Genomic DNA, 26,408 nt, shown 5'->3' with positions numbered 1-26,408 from the left:
ATGTCCTTCCAATGGAGAGTCAAGAGTCTTTTTGCCTGAAACAAGGCCTTGGTAATGAAGATTTTAGTGTGCACATCTAGCGAGGTGTTGAGGTCCAGCATTAGTAGACATTTCCATTAGTAGACATTTTCCTGGGGCCCCATTGGGGAATCTTATTTTCTAGCCACCCATTTACCCCTTCCCAGTAGGCTTTCAATTGTGGGCATCCCCATAGTGTATGCAGTAGCGTGGCTATTTCTGTTTTGCACCTGGGGCAGTAAGGAAAGTTTAGGACCTTCATTGCGTAGAGTCTCTGTACGGTGTAGTATGCTCTGTGGATCATATATAACTGCAACAGTTTATGTCTTTGGGAAAATGAGACCATCATTGGGGTGTTTAGTACCCCTTCCCACTGATCATCTGTGATTGTTCCTAGGTCCTCCTCCCATCTTACCCTTGCGCGTACCTCCGTGTCACTATAGGTTGGTTTACTCAGAACTCTATAAAGCATGGAGAGTTTACTTTTTTGCTTAGGGATTAGGAGACACTCTTAACACTGGGGAGTCATTTACCAGAGGGTTGTTGGCAGATAGATTCATAGTTAGGGCTGTCTTAATTCTGTGGTGGGTAAGCCACTGATTCAGTGGTAACTGTCTAGTTTTATGGAGGTTTAAAAGTGATATGGCTTGGCCATTTTCCCACACATCTGCCAGGGTGCAGAGTTCCAGGGATCTCCATATGTTTGGGGGATTCACCTGTGCTAAGTGTGGGAAGGAGGCGTTCTGCCATATTGGGGTTTGCAGAGGGTAACCTGTGTGGCCAATCAATTTGTGGGCTGAAGAGAGAACCAAGCACTGTAGTGCAATTAACGGAGAGCGCACACTTAGTTTCTGTTTAACCAGAAGAGCGTGCCAGGGTGTTTCGTGGAAGCCAGTGGCTTGTACCCACAGTTGAAAGAGTGGCTTGGAGAGCTCTTGGTGTATCATGGGAGAGATGTGGGTAAGTTGTGCTGCCAGGTAATACATATAGGTGTCCGGAAGGGCCATTCCACCCTTGTCTCTTGGTCTCATTAGTGTATTAAGGCGAAGCCTTGCCCTTGAGGATCCCCAGATAAACTTAGAAAATTGGGAGTGAATTTTGGTGAGACAGATTGTTGTTTGTGCACAGGCTGCAATATATTGATGGCCTCCTATCGTTCAAACATTAGTAGGGCATCTTTAGTTACAGTATCCTGATGCACCACAGTTTCCTTAATATTGTTCTGATCACTACCAACAGTATAGAGCACATTCACTAAACATCATTATGAGTAGAGCGATAATAATCCATTTATATTGATTTTCTGGTTTATTCATGAAAATAATAAATGTATTAAATCAGATTAATTTAGGACAAATCTAACTCTCACATATACCTTCATAATAATTTATATAGACCAATATCAACACTGATTAACTATACAGGAATGATATGTTGGGAATAAATTGCTTAGATCTGTCTTTTCTTTGTATATTGTTTTCTAAACCTATGTTTTGTCAGTATAATAGATTTTTAGTGCTGGTTTTATCTTACTTTTACAGCTATAGCTGGCAGAAGTTATGTAAATTTGAATAATATACAACATACAGTACCGGTACTTTATAGTGTAAATGACTTTAATATATGCATAGTGCCCATAATGACATAAGGAAAAAGGACATACCTTTCCCACCCTAGGCTTATACTCGAGTCAATAAGTTTTTCCAGTTTTCTTAGGTAAAATTAGGTACCTCGGCTTATATTCGGATCGGCTTATACTCGAGTATATACGGTATGTAGAGATTGAATACAAATTGATCTAGCAAAGCAACATAGTGGTTGTGTCTAATGTAAATATTAATTAAGAATTCTTTTTTCAATTTCTCGGTTAAAACATTATTATTTTTTTTTCTTCTCTCGAAGTCCTTCTGTTACTCTAAACCAGTGCTGTCCAACTGGCGGCCCGCGGCCCCCCTCTGTGTGGCCCCCCACCTGTCTGGCTGCTTTGATGGCTTACTCTTGTGTAAGCTTTAAATGGTATCAGTACTGTGATTAACTGCCCCCTCCTGCATGGTTCTCACCTCAGATTCAGGCTGTAATCAGGCTGTATTGTTTAAATATGTAATCCCCTGTGTTGTTCACACCTTTTAATCTCTGCATTGTTCACCCCCTGCTGGTGTTCACACCTCAGGCTCAGGCTGTAATCACCCCCATTGTTCCCCTGTTCACACCTCAGACTGTAGGAGCAGTAGAAACCCACAAATAATCCCTGCACACTACAAAAAGAACATATACTAAGGTGGTACTGCAATTAAAAAGCTTTGTTAATATATAGTTATTGTGCAGACTGTAGGAGCAGTGCCAGCATTGTGTTACTGTAGGCTGCCTGTGTGTGCCATAGGGCAGGCAGAGTATGGTACACACAGGCAGGGTAGGGCAGGCAGAGTATGGTACACACAGGCAGGGTAGGGCAGGCAAAGTATTGGCACACACAGGCAGGGTAGGGCAGGCAGAGTATGGCACACACAGGCAGGGTAGGGCAGGCAGAGTATGGCACACACAGGCAGGGTAGGGCAGGCAGAGTATGGCACACACAGGCAGGGTAGGGCAGGCAGAGTATGGCACACACAGGCAGGGTAGGGCAGGCAGAGTATGGCACACACAGGCAGGGTAGGGCAGGCAGAGTATGGTACACACAGGCAGGGTAGGGCAGGCAAAGTATTGGTACACACAGGCAGGGTAGGGCAGGCAAAGTATTGGCACACACAGGCAGGGTAGGGCAGGCAGAGTATGGCACACACAGGCAGGGTAGGGCAGGCAGAGTATGGCACACACAGGCAGGGTAGGGCAGGCAGAGTATGGCACACACAGGCAGGGTAGGGCAGGCAGAGTATGGCACACACAGGCAGGGTAGGGCAGGCAGAGTATGGCGCACACACAGGCAGGGTAGGGAAGGCAGAGTATGGCACACACAGGCAGGGTAGGGAAGGCAGAGTTTGGCAGGTTTTTTGCTGTACTACAACCATTAATATGGGTATGGTCATGTGATAACATGGGTGTGGCTTCAAGTGGGTGCGGTTTCAAAAAGGGGAGTGGTCAAAACTGTCTTCCATTATCGGCCCTCCACCACGTAGGTCGGAAAAATTCTGGCCCTCGGTACCACAGAGGTTGGACAGCACTGCTCTAAACCATGTGTAGTAGCCCCCCTGATTAAGGAAACTTTAAATAATTATTTTACTTTAAATGATAAGAAGGAAACTTCTAGATCCACTTTATGGAATGCCCATAAGGCCTATATGAGAGGAGTATTCATTAAACAGAGCTCTATTCTCAAAAGAAAAAGGAAAGAAAAAACTAATTCACTTTTAAAAGAGATTAAAGTATTGGAAAAGGAAATTTATGATAAAAAGAAAACAGAATTAATTCCTCAAGTAGAAGGGCTTAGACAGGAACTAAGAGAGATATTGTTCCAGCAGTATGATAAATGGCACATAATTTTGAAAGAAAACTGGTACAATGACAGGAATAAAGCTGGGAAAGTTATGGCTCAGAAGATAAAGGGCCGCAGGATAGTCCAGAGAATTTTTAAGATGAAAGATCCACACACAGGTGTAACTACACAACGTCCTACTGAAATTGTTAATGCCTTGGCAAAATACTATGAAGACCTATATAATTTAAGGCAGCACTCTGATACTCACGAAACCACTTGTGAGGAAATTGACCAGTACTTGGAAAGTGTAAATCTCCCCTCATTAGATCACTTTGAACAGAAACAAATTAATATCCCCTTTAGTCGTCATGAAATAGAAATTGCAATAAAAACACTTAAGAGAGACAAGGCCCCTGGTGTTGATGGTTTTATAAATGACTACTACATTAAATTTATGAATATTCTTTCTAAACCATTGACAGATATGTTTAATGAAGTAGCAACCCTTGGTACTTTTCCTAGAGAATCACTATCTGCAATCATTACTACTACTAAGAAAACAAAGACCCAACTGACCCTAGTAGTTACAGTCCCATATCTCTTTTAAATACAGATTTAAAAATTTATGCTAAAGTTTTATAGCTAACAGACTAGCCCCCTTAATTCCACAACTGGTCCATTCTGATCAGGTCGGGTTTGTGAAAGGAAGAGGTACTAATGATGCCACAAGGAAGGTGCTGGCTCTTTTACACAGGATTGAGCTCAGTCGGACGCCTTCTCTGCTTGTCTCTTTGGACGCGGAGAAGGCGTTCGACAGGGTCAACTGGACCTACTTGTCAAGGGTACTGGGAAAGTTTGTTTGTACTGGTTACCTGTATAAGGCTATAATGGCACTCTACTCCCAGCCATCAGCAATGGTATTGTCCTCTGGTTTTTTGTCTTCTCCTTTCAATATTACTAATGGAACACGTCAGGGATGCCCACTCTCGCCTTTAATTTTTATACTTACCCTTGAACCTCTTGCAGAAAAGATTAGAAACAATCAATTGATCCATGGTATCCAAGTTGGCGATGCAGAAACAAAACTAGGCATGTATGCCGATGATATTTTACTATATTTGCAAGATCCCTTAATATCACTACCAAATTTAGAAACAGAATTAAATAACTTTTCAAAAATCTCCTATTATAAACTCAATAAAAATAAAACAGTGATTCTACCCTGTAATTTGGACTTAGATACAATCCAGTCGCTCAAAAAGTCTTCCCCTTACTCTTGGTCTGAAAAGTCAATCAAATACTTAGGAATTTCTGTCACTCCTCTAATTTCTCAGATATACAAGGAAAATTACGAGCCATGGATTTCCAGGCTCAAAACCAAGCTAGCGGCTCTCTCCAAGCTCGAGTTTTCTTGGTTAGGTAGGACTGCTGCCTTCAAAATGATGGTATTGCCCCAGCTATTGTATCTCTTCAGAAATCTCCCAGTAAAAGTTCCCAAAAAATTCTTTACTTCCCTACAAAAACTTCTCAATAAGTTTGTCTTAATGAATTAATCACCAAGATTTTCCAATAGAATACTTACACTACATGCATCAAACCCAGGTTTTGGCGTACCTGACATTGAGCTTTATTATAGAGCTACAGTTTTAGATCAGTCTAGGGTAATCTGGACGGAGGATGGAACTAAACACTGGATAGAGTTGGAACAGAATCAAACAATTTTCTCCTCATATAAAAACCTATTGGAAACCAAATGAATATGGAAAACTTACAGATCAATACCCAATATGATGATAACAAATACCCTAAAATTATGGAAAGATCTAATTAAATCAAGCTCTAACAATCCATTAGCTATCACTCAACCTGTCCCCTTATCTACGTTAGCTAGTGTAATTAAAGAACTCTCTTTAGGTAATTGGATAGACCTAGGCTTAGATACAGTAGATAAATTGTTTCAAAATACAGAACTAAAATCTTTTGAACAATTAAGCCAACAATATAATATCCCTAAATCTGAAGAATACAAATATTTCAAAATCCGGAAATTTTTACAAACCCATACTTCAACCCCACTACTCCTACCCTCCCAAGTTAATAAACTTTTACTACCAGAAAAGATATTTCAAAAAGGACTATCCGTGTTCTATAAGACATTATTATCGGATAGAGTAGAACCTCCTAGGTGTCAGTTGACAAGATGGCAGGAATATTTACAGTTAGATTTAGACCAAGAAGAATGGGAACTAGCAGTCAAATCGCTGAGAAAGTCCACACACTGTGTGTCTCATCATGAGAATCTCTTAAAAATGATATGGAGATGGTACCTCACTCCAGTAAAAATCGCCAAATTCGATACCAAAGTTACTCCACTTTGTTGGAGAGACTGTAACCAAGCAGGTTCTTTGGAACATATCTTTTGGGAATGTCCTAAAATCCAAGGATTGTGGAAGGAAATAGAGGTTTTTCTTAGGAAATTACCTGTGAATTTGATGTGTATTCCTCCCAGTATGGCCCTTCTCCACATAAAGACCATGGACTTGCCTCCCAAGGAGAGACTGATTTTTAATCACATTTTTGTGGTTACCAGGTGTAAGATAGCAGAAAATTGGAAATCTAAAATAATTCCCAAAATTGAAGATATTCTTAAAACTGTAGAGTTTAATCTCAATGCAGAAAAAACCTGGGCAATCAGATCAGGAAATTTACAGTCCTTTCTGGTGAGATCAAGTTTATGGCATTCGATATACCCAGATACTAAATTGAATGATCTTAATTAGAGGTTATAAATCCCATAAATCTAATAAATCCAATACATCCTATAAACCCTCTCACAGAGATGGAGACTTTTCCAGTTGTGTACTCTGCATAACACAATAATTTATGAGGAGAGCGTACTGTTCTTAACTCTTAGCAATTGAATACAACTTCATTAGTTGTAGTATTAGGTGTAGTTGTAGTTATAGTTTTTACTATATGTATACTTCCTTATTGAGATATATCAATTTATTATAGTAAAATATTGCTCTATATTTTTGGTGAAGCAAAATTTCTTAATGATACAGCTTGACTATGTTCAATCAATCCTTAGATGGATGCGACCCCAAGGATCTCAGTAGTGTCAGTTTATACGCGTTTTGCACGTTTTCAACGCGTGATTAGTATATGGGTATAAATATACGTGTACATAACAAATTTCTTAACCAACGATATTAAATTATATCATATTTTATCATATGTTGACCAATACTGAATGTATAAGTTTTCAACGGCTGTTATTATTTGTACTGCAGATTATTTTTCTGCATAATGTAAATATTAATGTTTGAAAATATTTTAATGCCTTTATTTGGCTATAATATTTAAAAAATCCCAATAAAAATGATTGAAACTAAACCATGTGTAGCAATACTGTATACTGTTGGCGTTGCAACTAAATAGAGACAATATAAAACAGTATTCATGTATATTCCAAAAGTGCAACAGAGCAAACTGACTTTATCGGTCTATCTATATGCAGAGCCCTCCATAATGTTTTTGATAAAGACATTATCAGTGTAAATAATTCAGACATGATTAAAGTGCATTTTCCAGACATTAATTTAATGTTATTTGCATACATTTCAGTTTCACCATGTAGAAATTACTTCACTTTTTCTATATAGTGCCCTTCATATTCACCATAAGGCTGATGCCACACTTAGGGGCACATTTATCAAAGTACGATTAAAAAAATTTGAATTTTTTAAAATTTATAGAACTTTGCATATTTTCTGCAATATTTTAGTTAACTTATGCAACTTTTCCATACTTTGCGTCGATTTGTGCTTGCCGACAATAGCGGCATACACTCCTACCTGTGCCTGCACCCAAATAAATGTAATACGCTCGGGTGCAGGCACATGTAGCCGATATCCGCCAAAAAAAAAAAAAGACTTCATATCTTCGGGGGATAACGGCTAGGTGAGCCTGCACCTGTGCATATTTTATTCATTCAGGTGCAGGCACAAGGTAGGATAAATCTACAGTAGCGGGGCGTATTCTCGGCAAACGTTTTTCGGCTTGCCAAGAATACGCCTGTGTGGCATTTAGTGGTTGAGCATGACTTTCTCATTTTTTGATATAGGTATATAGAGATATGTAATATAGGTTGTGACCACAAAATACATATGGACAACAACAAGAAATCCTCTGCAATTACCAATTATCAAAATATAGGACATTAAGACATTCTGTGCATTAAGCTAGCAAGAAATGCCCTCCCCTTTAAGCAAAACAGGGCTTGTTTGTCCATATATTGCAATATACTTCAAGCTGGCAACTACGTCAGTCCTACACTTACTGATGCGATTCATTAAAGGAACAGGAATACCAAAAAATGACAGTGGTTTAAAGTAATAAAAATATAATATACTATTGTGCACTGGTAAAGCTGGTCTGTTTGCTTCAGAAACACTACTATAGCTTACATAAATAAGCTGCTGTGTAGCCATGGGGCAGCCAAGCTAGAAAAAAGAAGAAAATAGGGCTGGGCGATATACCGTTTAATACCGAATACCGGTGTTTTTAAAAAAAACTATATTCATTTTTCAGATACCGCCATACCGGGGTGTCAGGGTACTCGCCCGGTCTCGTGCACCTCCTTGCGCGGGACGGTGCGCGTGCGTCAAAGCGCACGTACATGTCAAAGCGTGCACGTCCGCGACGCGCTGACGGCGCCGGTTCTGCGCATGCGTGGGGGGTATTTAAAGCTATCAAACGCCTCCTCCTGTGCTATGTTGTCTGCGGCCTTGCCTGGGAAACTAAGCCTGCCTGATTTACCTTACGACTTTCTGTTGCCGATCCTTCGCTTGCCTTTCAATACTGCAGTAATTATTCTCTAATTTATTAGGAAATGGGGTTAACACCTAATCATGCATGGAAAAAAAAAATACCGTCAAATACCGTGACACCGATATAATTTTGAAAAATACCGTGATATAAATTTTTGGTCATACCGCCCAGCTCTAGAAGAAAAGGCACAGGTTACATAGCAGCTAACGGATAAGCTAATAAGAATGTGGCGTTATCTGATAAGTAACCTGTGTCTTTGAATGGCTGCCCCTTGGCTACACAGCAGCTTTGCTTGTATAAATTGCTTATATAGTAGTGTTTCTGAAGCAAACACACCAGTTGTAGCAGTGCAGGGCAACAGTATATTTTTTTTTTTTTTTTTTAGGTGAATTTTTATTATTTTTTACAACATCACAAAACAAAAATACAAAACAGTGTTTAATATATTGACATTGGAATGGTGTTGATTCAGGTTTAGGCCAATACAGACAAGGGTACTATTACTAGGCATTGTAGTTGTCACAGTGTAGGTGGCTGTGTTTAGTTCTGTCGGGTCAGTCACACCTAGGGGCAGATTTATCAAAATGAGTTTAGGGCTCAATACATGAAAACTTACCTGCATTCTATTCATTCCTATGGGATTTTTAGAAGTGTATTTATCAGTGGGTGAAAGTTTGAACTCACCATTTGATAAATACACTTCTAAAATCCCATATGAATGAATAGAGCATGGGTGAGTTTTTATGTATTAAGCTCGAAACTCACATTGTGATAAATCTGCCCCTTAGTGTAAGGGGGTAGGCTATGCATCCAGATTGTCTTGGTTATACCAATTTTCCCAGATCTTGTCAAACTTGTCATATGCACTCCTTGTTTCGTAGGTTAGTTTGATAAGGGGAAGAGCTCCATCCACCAGCCTTCTCCAAAATGTTAGGTCTTGGTATGTGGGAAACTGAGGACCAAGTGTTAGGTCGCCAAGTTTCTTAAAACCCAGTCGTGGCCAATAGGTGTAGTCTTGTAGTTCCTGTAGGTCGGGTAGAAGCGAGTTGGCCCAGAGTGGGAGTTGGGGTGAGAGAAGTTGCCAAGGATGGTGCAGAGTTTTCAAGGCTGTGGTCCGTGCTTTATGTGGGGTCAGTAGTGTATGTGGTAGGTTGGTCATATCTGTGTGGTGTCTATAAGGATAGGTGCTTAGGCCTTATATTGAGTGGAGGATGGATGCTTGGAGTTGTGTATTGGGATTATACAGGTTGGGAGCAAGGCACCAGTGTATGTAGTAGATTTGAGAGGCTAGGTAGTAGAAGTAGAAGTGTGGCAAAGCTAAGCCTCCATTTTCAACAGTTGCTGTTAGCCTCTCCCAGGAAATACGGGGGGTACCGTTGGCCCATATGAATGAGGTAATAATTCTGTTTTTTAAAAAAGGATCGAGGGATTGTATATGGGGTGTTGTGTAATATATACAGAAATTTAGGCAAATATATCATCTTGATGATGTTCACTCTTCCCCCTAAGTGTAAGCGGTAGTTTGGCCCAGGTCTTGAGAACTTGTGACAGAAAGTCCATTATAGGATCTAAATTGAGTTGTAGGAAGAGTTGGGGGTCTGGGTATATCCATATCCCCAGGTATTTAAAGGATGTGAGGCAACAGTATATTTTAATTACTTTTATTCACTTTTTGGTGTTACTGTTTCTTTAATGAGTCATGAATAACTGTAGAGTCCATCACTGCTGGACTGAAGTGTCTTGTTACATAAAAGGCCTGCTCCTGTGGAATATTGCTAACTTTTGTTCCATTTTTACAATTTCACAGCCACCGAAGAAAATTGCAAAAAAGGCAAAATCAAAGCCTAAATCAACACCCAAAGGCAAAAAAGCTGCAAAATCAGCAAATGTCAAAAAAGCTGACAGTAGTACTGCTAACAAGAAAAGTCAAGGAAATGCCAAAAAAGGTAAGCTGTGCTTTAACAGATTTTTTTTTTCTTAAAAACTGCAGTTATTCTATTCTAAACATTGTGTATTTTATCAAAATTAGTTGAAAAAAAAATATAATATTGTAGCCATCTTCTGTTAAAAAATATATTCTCCATCTGAGAACAATACTCCTGAAAGTATATCTAAACACATATCATATAAACAGCCTCTGTGTAGATAGCTCTATAATACAAGATAGCTCTTTAATACAAGTATATTGTAAATCCCTACTAACAAATGTATAGTGTCACCCCACCCAACGTTGGCTGCATTTACAGCAATTACAGTTGTGCTTTTGGAGTAAGTGCATATCAGACTTGCACAATATTGAGGGATGATATCGACCCATTATTCCAGACAGGTTTTCTCCATGTTGTCAAATGATTAGTGAGCAGCTCAATTTTTAAATATTGCCATATATTCTTTGGTTGGATTGGGATTTTGCCTTTAACTGAACCATTGTTGGACATAGATATTTTTTCTCACGTCTAGGGGGACACGGACCATGGGGGTAAAGGGCCCCTCCCATCAGGAGGCAGGACTCTGATGACATCAGATCTGAGGACCCACCTACTCTCCCTTTATCCCCTACCGCCCCTGAAGGGCACCAGTTTTTTCAGTGTCCTTCATACAGCAGGTTGGACTGGCCTCTAGGAGGCCCAGCAAGATTTCTTCGGTCAGTAGATAGTACTGGCACCCGGGGTGAGGCCTTGTCAGACCTGTTCTGTTCATTACAGGCAAGCCCCCGACGTGGGATCCACAGGAAACCCGATTCCCCTGCGGGACAAAATGCTCAATGCCCTGCTTCAGCACTCTAATCAGAGTAAGTATGCGGGGCAGGCACCGGAGATACTATTTCTCTGCTCGTGTTCCCCTGCCATGCTACCAGCGTGCTATCACACCGCTTCCCCTGCCGCACGGCTTTATTTGGCGCGCTGCCAGTCATAAGTGCTGTCATCGCTACTTGCGACCGGAAGCAACACATTTGTGCACAAGGGAGAGCCAACAATGCACCTCACAGCACTGTTCGCGCCATTCAGGGTACGGCAGACGTGATTAACTGACCCAGGGCTGCGGACTCTCTGCATCTACTTCCCATTCAGGGACATTCAATAACAGTAACAGCGACATCGCCAAGCATTCTCTTAGTAGAGCGGAAGGCACTGTTCTCAAGGGGGGGTAAGCACCCTAACCTGCTTGCAACCTTTTTTGCATGCACCAAGTGCCTTACAAAGTTCAGGGAGGGCCAAGCTGATCCGCTCTGCTCCACTTGCAGCCCTACCCAAGCACACACCTCTGATACTCTAACCCCTTCGCTATTAGGGACAGGTTCTAATGGAACCATATAGGGCTCCTCTACCATGGGCATCTCAGACCCTGAAGGGCCTTCCGAGGTACCAGGCTGGGCACTCACATTGTCTCAGTCCCTATCAAGCCTGCAATGCATACCACAATTGGCATCTTCTGTTGATAAGATGCTTACCAAAATGGCGTACGCCTCTGATGTTACACCTGAATGCAAGCAGCCTTGTCTAGCAGAAACATCCCTTAAGGGTTCTTTCACGCTTCCCTCTTCTGATGAAGAGATCAGCGATGGGCAGATAGTCTCCTCCCCAGCGGCCTCTGACTCCAGCGAGGAGGACACCACGGCTGACACAACACCTGGTGTGGAAAGCCTAATTAGGGCAGTTCTAGAAACCCTAAACATTCAGGAGGAGGAGTCTACTCAAAAAAAGGCTGTTTAAAAGGCAATGCAAGACATCAGTAGCCTTTTGAGCTCACAAACAATTACAGAATTTGATTCTTGAGGAGTGGAAATCTCCTGATAAGAAATTTCAGGTTACTAAATTTCTTTTCCAAACAGTATCCTTTTCCCAAGGACTCAGTGGAGTGCTCCTCACCGCTCCCCCAGTCCCAGACGCCTCAGTGTTCAAGGACCCAACTGACAAGAGGATGGAGGGTCTTCTTCCTCTCCACCGGGTCAGCACTGTGGCCCATCCTAGCCTCTGCCTGGGTCAGTCAGGCTGTCGAAACATGGTCAGTCCCAAGGACGGTCCCAAAGACACAATCATCCAACTGGCTTCTTACATCCAAGAAGCCTACCAGTTCCTAGCAGATGCCTCACTTGACGTGGCTAGGGTCATTGCGAGGGCATCTGCGTTCTCAGTTGCCACATGAAGAGCACCTTTGTTGAAGCTTTGGTCGGCTGACATTGGCTCTAAAAAAATCCCTGATATCCATTCCCTTTCAGGGATAGTAGTTATTTGGCGATGAACTGGACAAGATAATTTCTCAGGCTACTGGGGGCAAAAGTACTCTCTTGCCCCAGAATAAACCCAAGTCTGGAAGGGACAGTCCTTTTGGAACCAAGGGTTTCGTAACTTCAGATCCAGTTCACAATCGAACTCCCAGACTACCTCCAAGAATTGGTTCTCCAACAAGGGGAAATCCACATGGCAACCCCAAAGACACTTGCCAAAACAGACAGGAGACAAGGTGACCTCCTCCTGTCTACAGTCTGGTGGCCCTGGACACAGGTTCCATAGGAGGTCGACTTCGATTCTTCGCAGAAACCTGGTCACGACTAACATTCCAGAGACACTCAGTCCAGGGACTTTGGTCACAGACAGAGTCGCCATTAGCGATAAACATTCTAGAGATCAGGGCCATCCTGCGGGCATTTCAGGCATGGGAAAACATTCTGAAAGGCCAAGCTGTGAGAATACAGTCGGACAATGCAACGGCGGTGGCTTATGTCAGCCGACAAGGAGACTCAAGAAGTAGGAGAGTAAACCTATAAGTGACTCGCATACTGGAGTGGGCAGAAAGAACAGACACCCTGATCTCGGCAATACACATTCCCAGAGTAGACAACGTAGAAGCCGATTACCTCAGGAGACATCGGTTGCACCCAGGAGAATGGAGTCTACTGAAGAATGTTTTTCAACTGCTGACTAGGAAGTGGGGAGAACCATAAATCGATTTTAATGTCATCCAGGCACAACCGGAAGGTACCCAGATTCTTCCCAAGACAGAGATTCACTAGCGGAGGGCGTAGATGCCATGGCAGTCCCTTGGCACTTCAGACTAGCTTACGTGTTTCCTCCCCTTCCCATGCTACCTCGGGTGTTGCGAAAGATTGCCAGGGAACCGGTCACAGTAAATATTGACCATGATTATAAGGCACGCAAACCAATACGTCCAAGATGTATCATAGAACATGGGAATGTTACAGAACACGGTGCAAGAAGGAAGAGGTACTGTTTCCAGAATTCTGGCTAGCATGGCTTCTACAGTTTCTACAAGATGGCCTCCAAAAAGGTCTCAGACTGGGGTCACTAAAGGCCCAGGTATCAGCCCTGTCTTCTTTTCCAGGAGCATCTCGCCCTCAAGGAAGATGTCCGTACTTTCCTCCAGGGCATGTCTCCCCCATTCAGGAACCCGGTACCACCGTGGGATCTCAATCTTGTACTATCCATTCTACTGGACAGTCCTTTTGAACCCCTGAAGGAGGTGGGACTTGAGTTTCTCACAATACAGTGTTCCTGGTCGCAATTTCCTCAGCAAGGAGAGTGTCTGAGTTTGGGGCATTGTCATGTGCAGAACCATTTCTGATTCTTCATGAAGATAAGGCGGTTCTTCGTACGGTTCCCGGTTTTCTTCCAAAAGTCGTCTCATCATTTCATATCAACACTGAAATTGTAGTACCATGATTCTGCAACAGTCCAAAAAATTAAAAAGGAAGCCAGACTACATCGCCTAGATGTGGTCAGAGCCCTTAAGGTCTATGTTTCTCAGACATGATTTATTCGGAAGACAGATACGCTCTTCATAGTAACTTCAGGGGCCTTCCAGCCACAAAAACCACAATTGCACGCTGGATAAAGGAGAAGGCTTATCTGGTGTGGAAGGACGCACCGCCGATAAAACTCAGGGCTCACTCCAATAGAGAGATTAGAGCTCTTGGTCTTATAGAAATGCAGCTACGGCTGAACACACATTTACTAAATTTTACCATTTCAACACTTGCATGTCTGCAGATGCAAGTTTCGGGACGAAAGGTGGTCCAGGCAGTTATTTCCTAAATTATCAGCGTTCTTCCCTCCCTACTGTGGGTGGCTTTGATATGTCCCCATGGTCCCTGTCCCCCCTTGAGAAGTGAGAGAAAAGGAGTTTTATGTACTTACTGTTAAAGCCTTTTCTCTCTAGTTGTAAGGGGGACACAGGGCTTCCCTTCCTGAACTCTTGTTCTATGATTACATTGTTTTCTGTTATGTTGAGAGATGTTTTAAGAGTTCTCAGTTACTTGTTACAAACTGGCGCCCTTCAGGGGTGGCAGGGGATAAAGGGAGAGTAGGAGGGTCCTCAGCTCTGATGTCATCAGTGTCCTGCCTCCTGATGGGAGGGGCCCTTTACCCCATGGTCTCTGTGTCTCCCTTACGACTGTAAAGAAAAGGCTTTAAGGGTAAGTACATAAACCTCCTTTTTTTGGAAAATTCTGGACCCTCTCTAATGTTAATTTGGCCTTCTGTTTGGGATATCTGACCTGAAAGAGGATTTTTCCAATAAGATTCAGTTTTTAACAAGATACCTAGAACCCCCATAAAAGCAGCCCTACAGCAGAATGCTACCACCACCATACTACACTTTTAGCTTGCCATTTTCTGTACCTTGAACCCAAGAACTTATTTATTATTTTAATTTTTTTAAAGAAAAAGCTGTACAATCGGAGAGTGAATCAGATGACAGTTCAGATGATGAACCTTTAATCAAAAAAGTGAAGAAGCCACCTACAGATGAAGAGCTAAGAGAGACCGTGAAGAAGCTGTTAGCTGAGGCAAATCTGGAAGAAGTGACAATGAAACAAATCTGCAAGAAGGTAAAGTAAAATAATCATGATTAAAAGGGATTATAACCTTAATTAAGATGATACAGCTGTGTGTCCCTTTGTCATGCTTGGCCTAGTCTGGTTATTCTGAAATGATTTCTGTATTAGTTGTTTTGGTTTCATACAGCATTTGCATTAGCAGCAAAGGGAGGACAAACTTCATATTAACAACTTTGGTTTGGAAGTGAGATTTTGGACTGGCAGGTGCTTGACAGGGAGTGGTGATAAATGTCCTTGTGGTCACCAAAAAAAAAAGGCATTTACTGCAATGGCAGTTAGTGCAATCACTTTAAAGCTGATGCAAATTCATAAGTTTCTCCAAAAAAAAAAGTTACGGAATAATGTATATTTAACAGTAACTGGCGGCAAAATTTTTAGTAGAAGTATAGGGTCTATTGTATACAATGCTAAACGATTTTTACATAATGCAGTGCATTATTCTCTAAGCTGTGGCATGAATTAACGATTAATTCATGCTATAGGCAAAATAATATCTATCTGTTGCCTCTTGGCTCCTGGTATAATTGGCCGAAAGTGGACTTTAGATTGTAAGCTCACTGTACCAGGGACTGATGCAAATCATGTATAAGCTCTGTAAATCACTGTGTAAAAATGTCAACATTATATAAATAACAGGTAATATAGTTAATAATGCACCCCCTGTTGTAAAATATATATAAAGTATAATTTAAGTCACAAGGAATGCCATGAGGCCAAGTCCTTTTATTGAGTGCATGGAACTTCAAGGTGACTTCTGATATTAACATATTTTACAACAGGGGGTACATCATTTATTATAATACACAAGTCTCAGTGAGCTGTGACAGAAATTACATCACTGAGCACTGATTATAATTGATGACATTCCTAAGCACCATTTATAAGGATATAACATACTGGATATTCTATTTGATCTATTTGTATATAGGAGATGTATAATATTGGTCATAATTGATTGTTGAACCGTAAAATCGCTTGCCCCGATCCCACCCACATGAATCAATAGCCTCCAGCCCCTGATTATCACTCATCTTAAAAATATATATAAAATATATCATTATATATATTTGCTTAGGATAATTTTGTACAAAGTAAGTCGGTGCCAATTTTTGATAAGCTCTCGTATATGGTTAGAGATTAGAGTCATTGGGGAGCACCCAACAAGTTGAAAACCCCTCAGCGATTTTATTTTTATGTTATGCTTCATTAACACTAATGACTTTTTTGTTGTGTTTTTTTTGTATGGGTCTTGTTTAAGTAATTTAAAGTTTTCCCTCTAGTAGCTACTAACAAGCTGTTTCTTGACAACATATGCTATTTTGTAGGGCAATGGCACATGGGGCTACTTCAGGCCCTTTAAGTGCTGCCTTTTTTACTAGTCCAATGTAGCCCTGTATTGCCCTTATATGAGAAAGTCAGTCTTTTAGAGAGCCATACATTGCATTTGGCCCCTGTTAATCTTCCTGTAAGTACTAAAACCATTGTATTATGATCTAATGGCTATGTAAATGGTACCCTATAGCCCAATTACATCTTAAGGGCCCTGACAGATGGGGAGATTAGTTGCCCGCGACAAATCTCCCCGAAATGCTATCCCACCGGCTAGAATGTAAATCGCCGGTGGCATGGCATATGTGGCGTGGCCATTTGCCGAAATCGTCGTCGTTGCCTTGAGTGGAAACTTCAATGATTTCGGCGCCACGTATGCCATCCCACCTGCGATTAACATTCTAGCCGGTGGGATAGCATTTCGGGGAGATTAGTCGCCCACGACAATGGAGATTTGTCGCGCGGCAACTAATCTCCCTGTCTGCCATGCTCCTTGATAGCTGCACAGCAGCTTTAGGCTTCTTCCATATGGGGCGGATTCTCTGCCTGCAAATAAACACAGGCTGAGAACTCGCCCCCTAGACTTTAAAAAGCTTATTGTTGTGCCTGCCCCCTGGAGCCATTGTGTAGCCTGGGTGCATGCACACGGAGCTGGTCTCCATGCAAAGCTGCTGAAGTATGCAGTTACATGCAGAAATATTCTCCATGTGCCTGCACCTGGCCCAACGCAATGGCTCCGGGTGCAGGCACAACAATAAGCTTTTTAAAGCATAGGGGAGGGTTCTTGGCCTGTGTTTACCGGCAGGCTGAGACTCCACCCAGTGTGGCAGGAACCTTATTATATAAACTGTAATAGAACTGCTGTAGCAAATACAGACATTCCTGCGTTTTGGCTTTCTGTATAATGTGCCAGCACACTTTTAAACCCCTTAGCTCTAACCTGTGCCTTTAATTGTTTGGGTTTAGGTGAATGAGAGCTACCCCAACTGTGATCTGTTTGCCAGGAAAAAATTCATCAAATCTACAGTTAAAGAGGTGAGTGTAACAAACGCCAGTTTTCACTGATACAGTGAAACTGCAACATGTCCACAACCTCTTAAGGAGATGGCATTAAATAATTTCTGGTGCACAGCAGCACCCTATCGAAATTAAATATATTTTTTAATAATTTAATATTATTTATTATAACTATTTATTACATTTACACTTTTCAACCCCCAATAATCTTACTCTGTAATTACTGAACTCATAGCAGTACTGTTTTTTTGCGGGTTTCTTAACTAAAAACATTTCAATTTGTTTAATGGACTATTTATTAGAGGTTAATGTATTACTTTTTTTCTTTCCTGGCAGTTAATTTCATGATTCCAGTTTTGGACATGGACAAAAAGGGATTGTTGAATATGTTCCTATGGATCACAAGCTCTGAGTATCTGACACCAGCAAAATGTATTTGTTTTTACCACTTCGGGTACAAAGTTTTTTTTAAGCAGGATTGCTTTATCTCTGTGTTTGCTTATGTAAATTGCTTTATTAAAAATGCCTTTTTACAGTGATTTCAGATGGTGTTTTCTTAGCCCCTTGTTTTCTGTTTCCCACATTGTTGTTTTCTTTCCCCCAGTTGTAATATATTTCCTGTTAGACCTTTTTAAGGTTGTGGAAAAGTCCAGAATTTTTCTGGTTTATTCCAATAATAGATAATTTATAATTTTGAAAAAAAGCGAGTATAAAACAAATAGGCAAGGCAATGTGATTTATAAAAATATACAGATATTTTATTCTTGTATTTTCCCCTCCAGCATAAACGGATGTAATTATGTCATTTGGAAGGCCAGTGTCCATGTTTTATTTTATTGTAATATTTGATTATTGGGAACTGCATTATAATTGACTTTCACATGCCTGCCTAAATGCTATTACCCTTATTTAAATGATGGGATTTTTAATAGGAATGCATATATGAATTTATCCTTTGCCCTTCACAGACTGCATAGGATTTTGTTGGACATACTGCATGTAGATGTTGCTATTTTTGTATTTTTATATATATATATATTAAAACTTTACAAATATTATGAGTTTCTATTGTTTTTATTTTAGAGAGCTCTTGTCTAGTTTTATTTTTTACAATTTAATTATTTTTGTTATGTGCCATATGTCACTATATGTCAATTAAAAATTAAGGGGAAGATTTATCAAAATGTGAGTTTAAAGGAGAACTATAACCCCCCGCCCGGGCTATAAAAGCCTTCTTAACTAGCACTGCCTTGACCCCCCCCCCCTCACCTCTCCCTTATCACATAGTTTCTAACTTTAAGGGCTCTGGCACACGGGGAGATTAGTCGCCTGCGACAAATCTCCTGTGTCTCGGGCGCTGAAATCGCGCCGCCGCGTATGCCATCCCACTGGCGATTTACATTTTCGCCGGTGGGATGGCAATCCGGGGAGATTAGTCGCCCGCGAACAGGGAGTTTTGTCGCGGGCGACTAATCTCCCTGTGTGCCAGAGCCCTAAAAACTATTGCTCTCTCTAACCCCATCCTAAAAGAGCAGAGTAGCTCAGCTGGGTACCTGCCCGACAAGTGAACAGTCTTCGGGTCTCACTGCCAAAACAAACCCTGCTTGTGCATGTGCAGTTTAAGCAGCTTTCCTGCTACCACCAACTGTGCATGTGCAAGCAGGGTTTGTATCGGCAGAGAAAACCGAAGACTGTTCACTTGCAGGGAAGATGTCGGGCAGGTACGCAGCTGCAATACTCTGCTCTTTTAGGTTGGTTTAGCGATAGCAACCGTTTTTAAAGTTAGAAACTATGCAAAACGGAGAGGTGAGGGGGGTCAAGACAGTGCTAGTTAAGGGGGCTTTTATAGCCCGGGGAGTATAGTTCTCCTTTAAAGCTTAATATATAAAAACTCACCCACCTTCTATTCATTCCTATAGGATTTTTAGAAGTGTATTTGTCAATAGGTGATTTGATAAATACACTTCTAAAAATCCTATAGGAAAGAATAGAACATGGGTGAGTTTTTATGTATTAAGCTCTAAACTCACATTATGATAAATCTGCCCCTTAGTGGCAGCTTTATTTTATTATTTATTTCCGTTTAGTTTTTTTTTTGACTACGTGAGCACTTCACTACGTTTAATACAGTAACAAAGCAAATATGACAGCCGACGGCACTCTGAAAACAGAACAGCTTACCCCAAAAATAATTTTACATAGAAGTTTGTCGCATCAAGGCAATTACATTTCTTAGTAATGTTTTGCATTTTTTTTTTCCAGTTCACAATCCAATATTTCTCTCTACTTGTCACTAAGTTTATAGGTTGGATTTTGGTAAGAAAATGCTCATATGTGCATGGAAGTTGGATAGAGGGGTTGCAGTAGATATAAGTGGTGCAACCCATCTACAAAAAAAGGAACACTGTAAAATACAAAGATAATGGGATGGTTTGCAAACCATTTTAACCCTATATTTTTATTTTAAATAGTACAAACACAACAAATCAAATTTCAGTATATGCCTATTTTAAATTTAATGGTAGCAACGTATTTCAAGTTGGCAAAGGGGTATGTTCCCCACTGTGTTGCATCTCTTCTTTTAACACAAAAAAAAAAGTTCTCAAACAAATGTTTGAGAACTGGGGGGGAGGAGCAATTGCTGTTTGGAAAGTAAAATGTTCTCCCATTCTTGCCTCATATAGGACTTTAGCTACTCAGCAGTTTAGGGTCTCCTCCATTGTATTTTCACAATGTGCCAAATGTTTTCATTGGGCGACAGGTCAAACCTGTATATGTTGCATATAGTTCAGCATTAAGGCTGATGCCACACACAGCGTATGGCGTATATTTTTGGCAAGTGGAAAACGCTTGCCGAAAATATCGCCATACGCTCCTACCTATGCCTGCACCTGAATGAATGGAATACACTCAGGTGCAGGCACATGTAGCCGATATCCACCGAAGATACGAAGTCTTGCATTTTTTTGGCAGATATCGGCTACATGTGCCTGCACAGAGCAGGATTCATTCTGGTGCAGGCACAAGGTTGGGGGAAATCTAGTGTAGCGGGGCGTATTCTCGCCTTGCTGAGAATACGCCCGTGTGGCATCAGCCTTATGGTGCCTTCCCAAATGTGCAAGCTCCCCACGTCATGGGCATTAATGCATCCCCATACCATCACAGATACTGGCTTCTAAACTGCGTGCTGATAACAAGCGCAACGGACCTTCATCTCTTTAGCCCAGAGGATGCAGTATCCATGATTTTTCAAAAATATTTTCAAATTTTGATTCATTAGACCCACAGGACAAGATCACCGTGGTCTACCGTAAGTGAGCTTGGGCCCAGAGAAGGCGGCAGTGTTTCTGGATCATGTCTATTTATGGTTACTTCTTTGCATAATAGAGTTTTAACTTGCATTAGTGGATTTAGTGATGTATTGTGTTCACAAACAATTATTAGCCCATGCGGTGATTTCTACTACAGAATTACTTGTTTTTGATGCAGTTCTGTCTAAGGGCCCAAAGATCACAGCCATGTAATATTGCTTTCGGCCTTATCCCTTGTGTACAGAATTTTTCTCTGGATCACTCAGAGCCTTTACTCTTGCGCCCTTTACTATATTTGTGTAAAGGGAGTGCCCTCCATTAATTGTTTTTCTCTGGATCCTTAGAATCTTTTAATGATATTATGTACTATAGATGACGAAATCCCCAAATTTAGGAACATTATTCCTAAAGTATTGCAATGATATGATTGCCCTTGTAAAGTTTTACTGAGTGGTGTACACCTTTCCCCCCCCCCCATTACTTCTAAAAGACCCTTTTCCCATCTTTTGTTGGACCTGTCGCAGCTTTTTTTAAACCGTGTTGCTGGCATCAAGTTTTAAGCAAACGTGTTTTTTACCAAATGTACAGAAACTGTTTATAACTGGCCCTGCTGAGTGATGTGCAGGTCCACAAAAAGTCGACCTGTACGACCCTAACATGCCCACTCCTGACCTGGCATTCAAATCTGCCCCATCTCTGAAATCACAAAGGGGGCAGGGCAGGCACACACCTATAAATAGAGTTTGCCTGAGCCAGGCATTTTTTTTACCAGCACACAAACTGCCAAATGCAGGGGGCTAGAGGGGGTACAACTGTACTGGGCCCCGTAAAATCTTAGTGGTGCCCAGTCACATTGTGAAAGCAATTTATGTAACGTCAAAAAACTGCTTAGAAAGCTACGAAATTTGCCTAGAATTTAAGTAACTTACTGTACGTATTAAGCAAAAGACAATTCAGAGATGTTTTGCAGGGACAAACACCACTGACCCCCCAATGAAATAAAAAACTTAAGGTAAATCCCACTGAACTGCATGACTTATTAGCTTCTTATTATTCATTTTAACTATTTATATGAACTGCTTATAGAGTAACATCAGCTGTTTCTAGTGGGATCTACTTACTCTCCTACATGAATTTTCCAGCAGGGCAATGACTAGATTTTGGGCCCCACAGCAACATCACTGGGTACCTACACTTATTTAATTTAGGTAACTTATGAAAAATCTTACGTTAGTTTCAAAGAAACTTACGTTACGTATAAACTCCACTAACCCCAAAATAAAATACTGACTTATAAGCACATTAATTATTTTTATTAACTACTGCTGACTAGTTATTTGGACCCACAGCAAGATATTTTGGTCCCTCAACTTACACAGTTTACGTAACTTATGCAAAAATGTACGGAACTTCCATATAAAGCAATGACAGCACAGAGTAGGGGCAGGTAGGTGGGAAGGGGTTAAACTTAAGGCAAACTCCACTGACCCCCAATAAACTGACTGAATTGTTATCACATTAATCAATGGAACTTTTTATATGAACGGCTTATTATAGAGTAATATCAGCTGTTTATATTGCACACACAAGGGACATGGCAAATATTTTCGTACTGTGTGCTTGTGTTCATGCCCCCCCCCCATATAAATAACTTGTGAGTGGCCCCAAACTTTCTGATGGCAGCCCAGGCCAAATGTGATATTAGCCTAGGGTTCCCATCAGTTCTCATTTCAGAACCTATTCCCCAGGAAAAACGCTGAGGGAAATGGCACCACCAAAGTCCTTTAACCCTTTCCCTGTCTACTGCTCTACAACATTCCTTGCACAGTCAGATGTAGCTGCAGTGAAAGGTTTCTCATTAGAAACCAGTTTAAGGCAGGCAGATCATGATCAGATTATTTATTATAGTGCAGCACAACACAGAACACACACTGTAATGAATAATCTGATCCAGCTGCCAAGCCTGCCTCAAGCCAACAGGTGATAAAAAACTTTTCACTGCAGGTACCTGGACTGTGCTTTGTGCAACGGGATTGGAGACTGAAGGAGCATGGTGCTGCTGCATAGCGTTATAGGAGAATAATCTGCTTTGAAAACTTGTTGTGCAGCAGGATTGGGGACTGCAGAAGTGTATGGTTAGGGATAATATAAGAGCAATGCGCATTTGCAGCTATGAAAATAATAATCTTACTATGAGCTGCATGGCCTAAACTATGATCTCTGTGTATAGTGCTGTGCAGAATGGCGGATTTGGTGTCCTGCAGGATAAGGCACGAGGCCGCAAGAAAGAAGAAGAAAAGGATGGTGAAAAGAGGAATTTAAAAGTAGAAGTAGAAGGCACATTATAAAATGATAAGGAAGCCAAATGAACAAAGGAGAGGATTATTAGGATGTTGCACATTAAAGGAAAACTATACTCCCAAACAGTGTAGGTCTCTACAAAAATATATTGCATAAAGCAGCTTATATGTAAAGTCCTGCTTTAAATAAATAAATCATTTTCATAAAAATCTACTATTTTATTAATATGTGCTTTTGGGTATTCCTAAATATAAAATTGCTATTTTAATTCCTCACCCCAGGGATCATACGAATCACAGAGCACACAAACAACCCAAGGACACACATACACATTTAGACAGAACTCTGTCCATTAATAAGCCGATGTGACATTTTACTTCCACACTTCTTCCTCTTACTGTTACAGCTGCAGTACTTCCTGTCAGGTGATCTCTGAGGGAGCGCACAGACCTTCACAAAATGGTGGCTCAAGGGAAAAGCGCAATATGTACTGATATATATATATATGCCAGTTTGGTAAGATTCTTTAAACGGGCACTTAATATAAATTATCTGTTGGTTAAGTATTTATTCAGGGGGTATATATTTCCTTTAAATTATTTTTTTTCTCAAAATTTCAATGTTTTTTACTTTCTCTTCTCTGTGTTTAGCTCTAATGAAATCAGTCTCGCCCTACTAGGCAGATTTTCTAGAACTGTCAGATTATTTATATAATCTGGAACCCCTTGGTTGTTCCTTTGTCCCACCTGTAATGCTCCGACTCTGACATAGGTTGAAACTTTTGTGCGGGTTTTCAGCAGACAGTAACCATGCTACAAACACTGCATTGTTACTAAAAAAAATCCTACAGATTTGCACCTGTTTTTCTACTTTTACTAAATAAGGCCCATGCGTTTGGTGCAGTTGTGGCCACTAATAGTAACTGAGGACCTAAATGTGTTATTTGGTTAGAGGTTGGGTTAAATGTATTTTAAAAAGTAATACTGAAGGGATTCTGTAAGCAATACATAGTGCTTACACTCGTTTTTCCATGCCCTGTTGGCTGTAAGGGATTGTACGAATAAGAGCTTGGAGCAGACCTTAAAATATTTAAACTGCTGGTTTTCTAGCAAAGCTGTTTGTCCTGGCATGGCAAGTTATATGTAAGGTAGAGATTGTCCCTTGGCATGTTGGGTGGAAGAAAGTCAAAAGCTCTTTTTGGTGGCATGTTCTGTATCAAGTAGTTTATACGAGGGAGTTCTTAAAGCAGAAGCAAAGTTAACAATCACTGGGTTAGGCACCCCTCGGTGACTGTGTTCACTTAGGCGGTACCCCAGGCTGCTGCACCTATCAACAGAAAGCAGTGTGTCAAAAGGAAGATTTCTGGATTTATTTTCTGGACACACTAACATCTAATGGGATAAATGATAGATTGGAGACCCATGTGCTTTAGAATTGGGACTAGAGTATGTTATTAGTTGGTATATAGCAGGGGCTTAAGAGCATAATGTAATACATAATTGGTAGTATTCTTATTTTTAACTAGGTATGGCTTACAGTTCTACTTATTACTATTTTGAAGTAAGTTTGCACCACTGTGCCTTTAAAAAGAAGGGGGGTTAAGGAAGCAGCAGTGAAAATTGTGATTCCCTTAGCTAACAGATCTGAGGGACTGCAGAGACTGAGAAATACAAGTGCTCAGTGGAGGAGAAAGGCTACATATTGGATATATTAGCAGGACTCAAGATGAACAAGATGATCCAGCAGCCTCTTACCTGCACACTGGGGAAAAAGCTATTTGCCCGATTTTTTTTGTGATTAGAATTTTAACAAATTAAGTTTTTACGTGTATTTGTAATCGTTACTATTGGTGCTTGCTGTGTGTTCTTTATTTGCTATGGGTGCCTTGTGTCACAGAAGGGCTGAGCTGCCTAATACCTTTAAAAGGGAACTGCTACTATGCCTATGACTGTAATCAAAACATATACTATTTTAATATGCTGATACCCAGACTGTTTTTCTCTTTCTGCCTCATTTCAAATTCTGGCAGGGGTGGAGGGACTAAAACACAGATGATACAAATTGTAACAACTTCTCCACAACTTATAGACTGCCTGCAGGAACTACCTAACCTACAAAACTGCACTATGATGTTCCTTTTCTTACTGACATCGTGTGTTCAGGGAATTGTGGGATTTAGAGGACAGCAGGTTGAGGACAGTTGACCAGGCCCGGATTTGTGGAGAGGCCACAAAGGCCCAGGCCTAGGGCGGCAGAAACCTGGGGGCGGCATGCCGCCCCGCCACACTAAAATCTTTTAAAATTTTTGTTCACATACGGAGCAATGGGGACTTCTCCCCACTGCTCCTTATGCAACTTTTGGCGACCGCGCATGCTTGCGCGCAACCCTACCCCCCCGCGCTCTTCGCACCTCCTGTTCGCACATGCAACCCTCCTGTTCGCGCATGCGCACTCGGGGGGGAGGGGACATGCGACTGGGGGCGGCCGGTTTAGAAATCCGGCCCTGCAGTTGACTACTATTACATTTTTTTTTGAGTCTCAAAGTAGTCAGCCAGATCATAGTTACATAGTTACATAGTTACATAGGGTTGAAAAAAGACCATTGTCCATCAAGTTCAACCCATCCGAGTAAACCCAGCACACAACCTATACTAACCAATCTATACACTCACATACATAAACTATATATATACAACCAGTAATACTAACTGTAGATATTAGTATCACAATAGCCCTGGATATTCTGCTTGTTCAAAAACTCATCCAGGCCCCTCTTAAAGGCATTAGCAGGAGAACAGGGAGCCAAGCTTAGGGAACTGTACCATACCATATTATTACATTAAAAATCTTGATGTATATTGCAAAGTTGTTTGAAATTGTGTTTTATTTCCAAAAAGCTTGAGCTGTGTTTGGGGGGAGTTCCCCTTTACAGGAAGGCACCATCACCAGGATATGAATATAGAGACAGCGCAGATTAGTACGTTTGGATTTCTAGTACATGTGACAATACATTCCCTCCTGCCGCCCTTCACTGGCCCTTTGTTTCCCCCGGTAAGTAAATGATACCGCTCATTGAGCCTCTCGCCCCAGTCTCCTCGGTGCCCGCGCATTGTATGACAGAGCAGGTGATGGGTGTTACGCGCCTGCGCGCTCCCGCTGCCTTTCCTTAGTCCTGAAGCGAGAGGGGGAGAATCGTGCTGTGTGGCGCTGCTCCACAGTAGCACTTTCTAAATACAGCACTTGCCTAATAAGGGTAATGGGGCTTGTGCTCAGAACTACGGCCCCACACACGCTATAAATACTCTCGCTGCAGAACAGACTGGCTTTGCTT

At 41.2% G+C, this 26,408-nt stretch overlaps 1 protein-coding gene across 2 annotated transcripts in view; it reads left to right on the top strand.

The window, feature by feature from the left end:
• dek (DEK proto-oncogene) overlaps positions 1–18,521 on the top strand; it is a 32,759-nt gene extending 14,238 nt beyond the window's left edge. Inside the window, exons 8-11 of one of the 2 annotated variants that reach the window (XR_001170957.3) lie at positions 10,071–10,206; positions 14,940–15,110; positions 17,415–17,483; positions 17,802–18,521. Coding sequence is in view for 1 of the 2 variants with exons in the window: in NM_001007865.1 (NP_001007866.1) it covers positions 10,071–10,209; positions 14,944–15,110; positions 17,415–17,483; positions 17,802–17,813 (387 nt within the window). In the remaining variant the exon portion in view is untranslated. Of the gene's footprint in view, positions 1–10,070; positions 10,210–14,939; positions 15,111–17,414; positions 17,484–17,801 lie in introns of both variants that reach the window. The other variant, NM_001007865.1, reaches the window with a different exon arrangement.
• Positions 18,522–26,408: the final 7,887 nt, after the last annotated feature.

This window comes from Xenopus tropicalis, chromosome 6 (genome assembly GCF_000004195.4).
Source record: "Xenopus tropicalis strain Nigerian chromosome 6, UCB_Xtro_10.0, whole genome shotgun sequence".
NCBI classification, from domain to species: domain Eukaryota; kingdom Metazoa; phylum Chordata; class Amphibia; order Anura; family Pipidae; genus Xenopus; species Xenopus tropicalis.
Note: the sequence above shows the minus strand (reverse complement) of the source record. Positions and strands in the feature narration are given on the sequence as shown.